Genomic DNA, 12,093 nt, shown 5'->3' on the forward strand with positions numbered 1-12,093 from the left:
GAGTTATAACACGGTGCTGTTTAGGAGAGAGGGAGGGAGTGCGCTCAGGCCAGGGCGATGCTCTCTTCTGTCACTCTGCCTGTCTCTCTCAAGTGTTATCATGCTGATATATGTCTCTCTCTCTCTCTCTCTCTCTCTCTCTCTCTCTCTCTCTCTCTCTCTCTCTCTCACACACACACACACACACACACTCTCTCTCTCTCTCTCTCTCTTTCTCCGACGAGTGGATTGATGGGAGTTGGTGTTTCTGTGCATAATTGGCCTGAAGATTGACGCAGAGCGGGTCTCTCCAAATTGGCACGAGCTCGCCCGGTGATCAAACGCGTGGTGCAAATTACACCGTGTATGCAAATGAGCTTTAATATCACGCTGAGAGAAACATTTGCTTGTTTTTTTGGTGACAAATTGTCTAATTTTAGAGAGAAAGTGTTAAGTGGGCCTGCTCTTTCTAATTGGACTCCTCCTCTCTCCGCCGTGCCCTCTAATTACCGCTCCCCGGTATCTGACTGCATCACACACTCAGAGAGAGAGAGAGGGAGAGAGAGGGAGAGGGAGAGAGAGTAATTGATTGCCTTCCAGTCAGCAATAACTTGTTACTGGTGGTCAATCGTTGCTGCTTTTGTTGCATCACCGTCCACCGTATGGGTTCGTCTCGTGCCTCGTTGTGCGTCACCCTGGAAAAGTGTCTCGGAGACGTGGTGGGACCTGAACACAACAGCCTGCAGCTCAGTGGCCAACATGCGGCTGGAGAGACACCTGTGATCCGAGCTGTGGGTAATCTTTACTGCCCCTGATATCTCTCTGTGCGCAACTTTCCCCGCAGTCTGTCAGCTCGTCCCCGCTTTGAATCGCCCTTGTTTCAGTCCCGACAGTCAAGTTTGACCCGCTCGCGCCGCCATGACCTCAAAGGAGGACTCGAAATGCCCAGCGGTGCTGGACGAGCGGAGGCGCAGTCCTCTGGATCAGCTCCCGCCGCCGGCCAACTCCAACAAACCGCTGACGCCTTTCAGCATCGAGGACATCCTCAACAAGCCGTCTGTGAGAAGGAGCTACTCCCTGAGCGGGGCGGCGCACCACGTCTCTCCCGGAGAGAAGCTGCCCTCGGCGGGTCAAAGCCTGTCCGGCCGCGCGCTTCTCAGTCAAACGTCCCCGCTCTGCGCGCTCGAGGAATTGGCCAGCAAAACGTTCAAGGGCCTGGAGGTCAGCGTCCTGCAGGCAGCCGAGGGTAAAGGACGGTCCCTTCACGTTCTCTTGTTTTTATGGGAATTATAAGAACGCTCACAGTTTATGCTTGTGTTGTATTTTTATACATGTGAGTATTTTCTGTTCTGAAATGTTTTTTTGTTTTTTAAATTAAAGTTGGAGAGCGCGTGCTGCAGAGAAACACGTATTAATTATTATTATTACAGACTGTTTGTGTAAAAATATACAGTGTTAGTGACCTGTATTTATATTAGATTTAGTATTCATTTAGTGAAACACGTGTACGTGAACTGTCATTCTCCTCCTCCTTCTTCTTCTTCTTATAATAATAATAATAATAACAATAATAATAATAATAATGATAATAATAATTTAGAACAATTCTGCAGCTTGTTTGTGTGAAATTACAGCAGTGACATTGGGCCTAATTATACATTTTATACATATGAATTAAGTGAAACACGTGTAACATTGCATTATACTGCATAAAAATAAAAACACATATTTTCATATAAATAAAAACATGCAACTTTCAGAATCTAAAAAATCTAAATCTATTTTTCAGTCTCGTTTTATGCTAAGCAGCAGAGGGGTTTTTCGTGACTCATATCTAGTGCAGCAGTATTTAATAACATGAACAACTTCATATTTCAAATTGTGTTTTATTTATTTTTATAAATAACAATTTTGCAGGAAAATGTTTGTAAAGAATAAATAAATCTGTTCAGAGTATTCAGGAAAAATGTGGCCTGCTGATGAGCTCCATGTGATATTTCATCTCAATAACAAACATCAGTTATTCAGTTGTTAGTCAGTAGGCAGAATTTTACTGGAGTGGCTCTGAAGTTTTGGGTGGCTCATAATTGATTTTTGGACCTTAGATGTTTGTTCAGTTCAGCATGTTTAATATTTTACACTTCATTTGATCTAATGCTTCTCTCTCTCTCCTTTAGGCCGCGATGGTATGACGCTCTTTGGTCAGAGGAACACCCCCAAGAAGCGACGAAAGTCCCGCACGGCGTTCACCAACCACCAGATCTACGAGCTGGAGAAGCGATTCCTGTACCAGAAGTACCTGAGTCCGGCTGACCGGGACCAGATAGCCCAGCAGCTCGGTCTGACCAATGCACAGGTCATCACCTGGTTTCAGAACAGGAGGGCCAAACTCAAGCGGGACTTGGAGGAGATGAAAGCGGACGTAGAGTCCGCCAAGGCCGCGGGTAATGTGGCCTTTGAGAAGCTCTCCAAACTGGCCGAGCTGGAGAAATGCGCGGCCAGAGGAATGGGCGGAGGTACGGGTTCAGCGCCGGGCCTCAACGAGCCTGACCCGGTCTGCTCCAGGTCTCACCACGACCCCAGCGAAAACCTCGACTCCAGCAGGCCGCGCATGTCGCCTTCTTCACCCGAATCGTCGTGGTACACGGACCGGCTGAGCATTAAGAGCTGCTCGGAGGACGAAGATGAGGAGATTGACGTGGATGATTAAAATACTGTGAGTGAATAGTCACCGACACAGACGCCTGAGGTGCCAAATAAAGCGATGCTTGCGGGCAGAAACTCTTGGCTTTGCGAAGGATTCCATCCTTTTCGCGCGGACAAGCAGCGATGCGGCCAAACTATCCGCAAACAGCAGATGTGATGTGAGAGCTGCTGCGGGCCCAGCGCCGTCTGTGGACGACACGTGACAGAGAGACACTGAAACAAGCAGGTGCACACTCAGATTCCGGTTACAATCACGCAAATATCTCACTGCATGTTTATTTGCTTTTATTTTGAAATCGACGAGGCTTCTTCAGATAATTTTTATAAACTCGAGGCGACAGTTTTCCGCTTTTTATGAAACGATAATCAAACACAGACAATGTGGAAAAGCTTGTAATAAATAACAATTTAATATATTTATAATTCATTGTACCCTTTAAGTGCCTTTGGAACATATAGAACGCATAAACTGTACAAACTGTAATTGAACATATTGTTACATTACATATTGAAATATTCACTATGTCAAATAAAACAAAACATTTTCAAATTTTCAGCCTTTGGCGCGTGTTTCTAAATGATCTCTGCTGAACAGAAACAGTGGATCAGGCGTGTGTTTTGTGTTGGAGAGGAGTGTGTGCGTCGTTTCCAAAAATCCATTTACAACAACAACTTGCCTTCTGACCTCCTGCGTGTATTTTCATTTGTTTTCTCTGTGAGAGAAACACAATCTGGAGCGAAGAAGAGGGCCTGAAGTGTGTGTGTTTATGTGCTAATGTGTGTGTGTTTCCCCGGGGGCCAGCTCTCCAGCAGCGCGCAATACGGAGACAAGCGCCTCTCCCTGCCGCACCGTCCGGCGGGTGTGAGCGCACAAAAGGCGGCCTGAGGAGAGTGTTTGAGCGGCCATATGGTTTCAGGATTCTCCTCTGATTTACGAGTCACTTTGATGGATTGACTTAACCCGTCCTTTCAACAATGCAGACCCCCCCTTTTTCTGTCTCACATAATGCAGACACACTCGCTGGTGACCGGACCCGCTGCGTAAAAAACACGGCCATGAATGTTTATGTGGCTCAGTGGGCTGGACGGAGCAGCTTTGTGTCGGTGCGGGAGCGCTGAAATAATTGACTAGCACTTCATCAGCTGTTCATCTGCGTAATTTTGTTCATGAAGTGCGCAGTGATTTTTTTAGTTAGCACAAATGCAAAATATAATAATTCATACAGCTGTAGGTCAGAGTGTAGGCCTGTACAAATACAAATAACGTTAAGTCTGTTTCTATCAAACTACAAACACACTGAAACATTTTGATCTGTGACTTCATGCTGTTATGTCGTCACAGGAGCAATCAAACAAAATCCACAATGATCTTATTCATTTTCACAGGATTTACATTCATATCTACTTAATAAAAATCTATGTTTAAAAACGTTTTGACTGCATTTCACAGCTCAGTCAGATAAAGAATTTTCATGTACACAAACCAACAATTATGACATTTTTTTTGATGATGTTTCCTTTCTATTCTTAATATTTCCATAAAATAATTGAATACTATAACTGATAACAATGAGATAATAACATTAGAAGTGGTCAGATCAGCTAAAATTAAACGTGTCCTCCATGAACGTTATTCTATATACACGTGTGTGTGTGTGTGTGTGGTGTGTGTGTGTGTGTGTGTGTGTGTGTGTGTGTGTGTGTGTATGTATATATATATAAGATATATATATAATAATATATATATATATATATATATATATATAAATTAATAATGAACGTTGCTGTGTGTGCACATGGTCAGAGATGAACACGGACGTTCTACTTGTGTTTTCACTAGTAAACACTGCTGGAAAACCTGGGTTTCTTTAAGGGGAGAGATGTGGGCCAAACACAGAGAGAGAGAGAGAATCATTTATTCAATCGTGTGGAAAATTGAATTTTGATGCATGGCCCCCTCCCCCCCCCCCCCCGCCCCACAGTGCTGAGTGTGTGGTCTGCTACAGCTCTTACTGTGTGAAGCACAGGGTGTGTGTGTGTGTGTGTGTGTGTGTGTGTGTGTGTGTGTGGTGTGTGGTGTGTGTGTGTGTGGTGTGTGTGTGTGTGTTAAGCAGGCGTCTGCACTCTGTGTTTGTGTGTCAGGACGGAGCTGAAGAAATGAGCTGCCTCTGCCGCAGGGCACAGCTTGATTGACCACTAAATAGGGTGGATTTGAAAGTTTTAGTTATAACGTTCCTGTAGAGCCCCTTAACACTTCAAACTTCAATTTTACGGGCTATTGAACTAAGCGTGTCCCTGACAAAATTGATATATGTATTAATTTACTTTAACCGGTGATTAATTACTATCCACAAAGAGAATTATCACAGACTTTCTCCCTCCCTCCCTCTGAATTTGCATATTAATCAAATTCTAGTTGATAATTCAGATGGAGAAATGGATTTAGCAGTGCTGGAAGGCATGACTCTCTCTCTCTCCCTGTTTTCTGACATACATACAGTCTCTCACCCCTGCCTTCCCCCTACTCCCTTCCCTGGGGCTTGAGCTCTCTCTCTCTCCCTGGCTGCTAAGCTGCTTGTCGAGTGTATTAAAAGCAGAGATGCAGAACGAGCTCGGCTGGCTATTTGGTGAAAACAGAAATTGCATGTCCACTTTTATGATGTGTTCATGCTGAGCAGGCTCTTCTTAAAGTGTGTGTGTGTGTGTGGTGTGTGTGTGTGTGTGTGGTGGGGGGGGGGGGTGGGGGAGGGGGGGGGGGGGGGGCGGGGGGGGGGGGGGGGGGGGGGGTGTTGATTAGGCCTGCGTATGTACAGTATGGTCTTGTGGGGGTTACCTGTGTTCTTGCATTACACTTAATCAACTACAGAAAAAAACAGACATATGCAGGAGATTTAAACAGCCACTGAATCCCACTGTTCACTCTGGGGTGTTTAGTGGTTCTTAGTCTTCATAATATCAACATAAATTATTGCTTTAAAACAAACCTTCTTCTGTATATATCAAGTATGAGCAAACTAGTGCCATATTATATTTGCTTACTATATAAGCTGCTTTATATTTGCTTAATTTTCTGGGGTAAACTTAAAGTAACATTGAGTAACTTTCCTCTCATAAACTAACTAACTAACTAACAGGAGAAGTACGTAACGCTTTACAGCACTGAGTCACACAGCACCAACTATTTGACTGATTCTGGTGAAACTGGATCATATTTTATGGAGAAAATGTTTTTTGATGTCCTCTGGCTGCTCCGCCTCAACTCTCTGTGATTTACAGAGTTTATGATGGACAGTGAAGTAAACGTCTGTAGCTGCTGTTAGCTCATGTTAGCTCAGTTTGTTAGCCGTTCTGCCCAGACTGTGAGCTCAGAGCACCGAGGGAGTGTTAGTGTTTGTACCACAGGCAATTTAGGACCACTAAGAATATTTTCATGCCCGGAGAAAATGCTAACAGGAAACACAGACAGTCTCGTGCCAGAAGCGTGGCTGAGTGAAGAAAACGAAGAGGACATTGATTAGCTAAGCTAAGAAAAGAAAAGGAGAGAGTGTGTAAACAAGAAGCCGCCAGACAAGAGTAAATGTGGGACTGACGTTTAGTGGTTGGTGAGAGCTTGGTGAAATAAAAGGCTGAAAGACAGACGCCGAGCTGGGCTGACTGCTGTTGGACTAGTCAGTGATATTAGCTGCTGCTGGGTCTGCTGTTGGTAACCTGGTTGATTTTTGGCTGTTAGCAAAGTTGTCGACTCACTTAGTGTCTTTGTCGTGTGTTTTTCTTTCATGTTCGTATGGATGGTGCAAGCAGTGTCACATTTAGCAAACTAACAATGTAAAGAAAACAGAGAAGAAATCAGGAAACGGTGACGGTTTGAAATAAACATCTGTGAAACATCATCTGAAGTGGAAGAATTTGGATTTAACTGAAAAGATGGGCGACCGTATGAAGTGCCTGTAAGAGGAATTAATTTTCCTTTTCTCTATTACTTGTGGCAGTACTTTTCACTAAAGGGGAGGAACACTATAGACACATGCTTGTCATTCTCTATCTGTGGTGCAGCCACTCAGCCATCTAGAGCAGCTGTTTAGAGCTGTACAGAGGACACTGAGTAGTCAGGACTCACAGGGCAGCTCATCTGTCACCATCGCATTATTACTGCAATGGCATCATTAAGTTTAGTCTCATGTGTTAGAGTGAAAGCAAGTAAAATCATCAGATCCTGGCCACAACTGATAGTACATACTGCAGTGTCTCAAAGGTGACCCTGCTAATGTACTCTAGTTAAAAACAGTACATATAAGCTGGCTTTAGGTCTGATAGTAAAATTCTAGAGCTCATCCTTGTATGGAACTCATGTGCAACAGAAAACACTTTTCAGATTACATTTTCTATCAACATAATCCACATAATTAGTTAATTAAAGGTTATATATATGTGCAATTCACTGCCACTAGATGTCAGACTAGAGCACAGCATCTCAGAATAAAACAAATGGGCCTGACCCCCCAGACCCCATTGACAAAACCAACCATTTTACCTCACAGACAATCAAAACACATTTCAAACTGCACAGAAACTAAATAACCTTTTTAACAATCAAAAACTCTGGTTTGGTTAAAATAAATCCTTAATCCACCATGTACAGTAGATAAGAAAACCAGTCTATTGAACCTGTTAAACCTTTTAATGGTTATGTTTAGTCACCAGCAGCACAAAGGTCATGGTCTGGTTTAAAAGGCCACAGTGACTTGAGTCACAAAACATTGCATTTAACAGAAATCACTATTACCATTTTAACAAACACCTTAATTTGGTTGCCTAAAATTAACCACAGATCAGACTCTGGTAAAACTTCAAATGTCTATCCACCTCTCTGCGACTGCAGAGCTGAAGTCACTCAAATGTTGTCTCTGAACATAATTCAGGCAGCAATTACATTTTCATCACAACATAATTGAGAAAACAATTTAGGCTGTGGCTCAGGAGGTAAAGTGAGTCGTTCACTAATCAGAAGATCAGCGGTTCAGTCCCCTCCAGTCTGCATGTCGAAGTGTCCTTGGATAAGATACTGAACCCCAAATTGCTCCCGAAGGCTGTGCCATCAGTGTGTGAATGTGTATGAATGGTTAGCTCCTCAAACTGATGAGCAGTTGGCACCTTGCATGGCAGCCAATGCCATCAGTGTATGATCGTGTGTGAATGGGTGAATGAGATATGTAGTGTAAAAGAGCTTTGAGTGGTCGGAAGACTAGAAAGGAAGAACAGTCCATTTACCATTTAGCATAACCTAAGACCTACCTAAAAGAACTGAATGATCTACTGTATTAAAGGCTGCGGTTAAATCAAGTAACACCAAGATACTGTCAGGCCGGGACTCGAATGAGGACTCAGATGCAGAGTTCAGGCGGAAAGAAGCTTTTATTTGAGTCTTCAACAACCCTCGAAAGAATGAGGCTATAAAAGTAGGCCTGAATAAGGAGAAACAAAAAATCACTCCGAAGAGGAAAAACACTGAACTAGGTAAATCAAAAAATAAACAAAATCAAAATCACTCTCAACGAGGAAAACAACAAAGGGGCATAAACTAAGGACGCTCTGACAAACACTAAGCTAAACTCTCAGAAACAAAAAGGGCTAGGCTAAGAAAATACAACAGAAAATCACTCTAACGAGGAAACAAACAAAAGATCTCTAGAACTATGAAGCTAATACTATGGCTATGAAATTACAACAAAAAAATCACTCTTACGAGGAAAAAACAAGAAGATCTCAAAAGCAAGGCTATGACTTTGGTTCAGGATCGAGGCTTTGGTGCACGCTGAGACAGACGAAACACTTCGGCACAGGACAAGGGAGACGCAGACAATATATACACAGGGTAATGGGGAACAGGTGGAAACAATCAGGGCAGGGAAGACAATCAGACCGGTGACACATGAGGAAGGGCAAGTGACCTGAAACGAGAGGAGAGTTAACTATCAAAATAAAACAGGAAATGACAAGACATTACAAAAACCCAGCTTGACCTCACCGCGGTGTGACAGTACCCCCTCCTCTAGGGCCGACAGCTGACGGCCCAGGCTGGTCAGGGTGGTCCCTATGAAAGTCATCAACCAGGCTGTGGTCCAGGATGTGCCGCGAAGGCACCCATTGTCGCTCCTCCGGACCGTACCCCTCCCAGTCCACCAGGTACTGCCTGCCCCGGCCCCGGTTGCGCACGGCCAGTAGCTTCTTGACCCTGTAGACCGGCCCCCCGTCCACTACCTGAGGGGGAGGGGGAGGTGGGAGGGCCGGAACCATGGGGCTCTCCTTGACCGGTTTGACTTGACTTACATGAAAGGTAGGGTGGACACGGAGAGACCGGGGCAGACGAAGGCGAACCGCTGCAGGTCCGATAACCTTGGTGATGGGGAATGGACCCACGAAGCGCGGTGCCAGCTTCTTGGAGAGAGCTTTGAGGTTGAGGTTCTTGGCAGAGAGCCACACCCTCTGGCCTGGCTGGTACGCCGGAGCGGGTCGTCTTTTCTGGTCAGCGGCCTTTTTGACCCGGTCCCCCTGGCGGATGAGGAGCTGCCGGGCGGCTGCCCAGACTCGTCGACATCGGCGGATCATGGCGTGGGCAGAGGGCACCGACACTTCAGGCTCCTGGTCTGCGAAGATAGGGGGCTCATATCCGTATACACATTTGAAGGGCGAAAAACCCGTGGCTGAGGTAGGCAGGGAGTTGTGAGCGTATTCCACCCAGACCAGGTGCTTGCTCCACGTCGAGGGGTTCTGGGAGACCAGACATCGGAGGCCGGTCTCTAGCTGCTGGTTGAGGCGCTCGGTCTGGCCGTTGGCCTCCGGGTGATAGCCCGACGTGAGGCTGACCGTGGCTCCGATGAGGCGACAAAACTCCCTCCAGAAGCATGATATGAACTGGGGCCCCCGGTCGGAAACGATGTCCCTAGGAAACCCGTGGACTCTGAAGACATTGTTAATCATGATATCAGCTGTTTCTTTGGCTGTAGGCAGTTTGGGCAAGGCTATGAATCTAGTCATTTTAGAAAACCTGTCCACCACCGTGAGAACCGTGGTGTTACCTTGGGAGACCGGGAGCCCCGTGACAAAGTCCATAGAGATGTTGGCCCATGGTCTGGTGGGGATGGGAAGCGGTTGGAGAAGCCCCATTCGCCGACCGGAAGAAGTCTTATTCCTGGCGCAGACCGAGCAAGCCTCGACGTATTCCTGGACGTCACGCTCCATGGACCTCCACCAGAACCTCCGAGTGATTGCAAACATGGTCCGGCGAACCCCCGGATGACAGGTAAGCAGCGAGGTGTGAGCCCAGTGGATCACCTGTGGGCGCAGCTCAACTGGAACGAACAATCGATTCTCAGGGCACCCACTAGGTGGCGGGCTCTCACCGATTGCCTGCTTGACCTCCTTTTCTATCTGCCAAGTCACCGCTCCGACCACACAGGTTCGTGGAAGGATGGGCTCTGGTTCTTTGGCAACAGGCTCGGGGTCGTAGAGACGTGACAGGGCGTCAGGTTTGACGTTCTGGGACCCCGGCCTGTAAGAAAGAGAAAACGAGAAACGGTTAAAAAAAAGGGCCCACCTTGCCTGGCGAGAATTAAGTCTCTTGGCTTTACGTATGTACTCCAGGTTCTTGTGGTCGGTCCAGACGATGAACGGGTGTTCCGCCCCCTCGAGCCAGTGTCTCCACTCCTCCAAGGCCAGCTTGACCGCCAACAGCTCCCGGTTGCCGACGTCATAGTTTCGCTCCGCCCGGGACAGGCGGCGTGACAAGAAGGCGCAGGGATGCATCTTCCCATCTCGTTCGGACCGCTGGGAGAGGACCGCTCCGATCCCCTCGTTGGAGGCGTCCACCTCAACCACAAACTGCCGCTGGGGATCAGGCATCGTGAGGATGGGGGCCGTGGTGAAGCGGGTCTTGAGGTGTTGAAAGGCAGCCTCTGCCTCCGGGGACCAGCGGAAGCGCTCCTTCGTAGAGGTCAGAGCATGGAGCGGGGCTGCTGTTGCGCTGAAGTTTCTGATAAACCGCCTATAAAAGTTAGCAAAACCGAGGAACTGCTGGACTTTTTTGCGGCTATCAGGTGTGGGCCATTCGGCCACAGCGCTCACTTTAGCCGGATCCATCTGCACCCTTCCAGGGGCTACGATGAAGCCCAGGAAGGAGATGGTGTCGGCATGAAACTCGCTCTTTTCTGCCTTCACATAGAGCTTGTTATCCAACAATCGTTGGAGAACCTGGGTCACATGGTTACAATGGGTCTCTTGGTCGGGAGAGTAGATGAGTATGTCGTCAAGGTAAACGTATACAAACCGGTCTAAAAAGTCCCGGAGCACATCATTGATCATGGCCTGGAAGACAGCGGGGGCATTGGTAAGACCAAAAGGCATGACCCGATATTCATAATGGCCACTAGGAGTGTTAAACCCAGTTTTCCATTCATCACCTTCCCTGATCCTGATTAAATGATAAGCGTTGCGTAAATCTAACTTGGTAAATACCTTAGCTTGTTGGAGTTGGTCAAAAACGGAGGTCATGAGTGGCAGGGGGTAACGATTCTTTATGGTGATGGCGTTCAGGGGGCTGTAATCAATGCAGGGCCTAAGAGATCCGTCCTTTTTCCCCACAAAGAAAAAACCGGCCCCTGCTGCTGATGAGGAAGGACGGATAAGCCCCGCCTTCAACGATGACTCGATGTACTCCCTCATGGCTGCCCTCTCCGGGCCGGAGATGGAATACAAGCGGCCCTTGGGAATGGGGGAGCCAGGGATTAGGTCTATGGCGCAGTCATAAGGCCGGTGTGGGGGAAGTGCCAAGGCCTTGGCTTTGCTAAAAACCTCGCTGAGGTGGTGGTAGCAGGGAGGCACGGATCTCAGGTCGGGGTTCTCAGAGTCTGTGGCAGGTGAGACAGAAAAATGATTAATGGAGGTCATGTTAAGCCCCTGGACCGAAACAGGTTGGCAGTGGTTCACACAATCCTCCCCCCAACCCATGACTGCCCCTGTCTTCCAGTTTATGTGGGGGTTGTGAAGACACAACCAGGGATTTCCCAGGACTAGAGTCTGAGAGGCAGTTTCAATTAAATAAAAGTTCAGGAGTTCCCTATGCTCCTGGATCTGCAGTTCCAATGGTTCTGTAATGTGCGTGATTAGGAACAGATCTTTACCATTAAGAGCCCTGGCCCTGATGGGGCTGGCCAGGGGCTCTGACTTTAATCCCAATTTCTCCGCCAAACCCCTGTCGATTAGGCTCTCGTCGGCCCCAGAGTCTACAAGCGCCTTAATGTCAATAGTGGTGGCGTGGTGTGTTACCTTAACCGGGGTCAGGCTGCGTGTCACAATGGCTGTGGCTTGACTCACCGCTCGGGGTCTTCTGGCCGGACAGGCGGCGACGAGGTG

At 47.2% G+C, this 12,093-nt stretch overlaps 1 protein-coding gene across 1 annotated transcript; it reads left to right on the plus strand.

Moving 5' to 3' along the window:
* Positions 1-572: 572 nt before the first annotated feature.
* On the plus strand, positions 573-2,986 carry lbx1a (ladybird homeobox 1a). Its single transcript, XM_010751670.2, has 2 exons — positions 573-1,225; positions 2,157-2,986. Exons 1-2 carry the CDS (start codon positions 898-900, stop codon positions 2,687-2,689), a joined length of 861 nt encoding a protein of 286 aa, XP_010749972.1. The 5' UTR covers positions 573-897; the 3' UTR covers positions 2,690-2,986.
* Positions 2,987-12,093: the final 9,107 nt, after the last annotated feature.

Source organism: Larimichthys crocea, chromosome III, assembly GCF_000972845.2.
Source record: "Larimichthys crocea isolate SSNF chromosome III, L_crocea_2.0, whole genome shotgun sequence".
NCBI classification, from domain to species: domain Eukaryota; kingdom Metazoa; phylum Chordata; class Actinopteri; family Sciaenidae; genus Larimichthys; species Larimichthys crocea.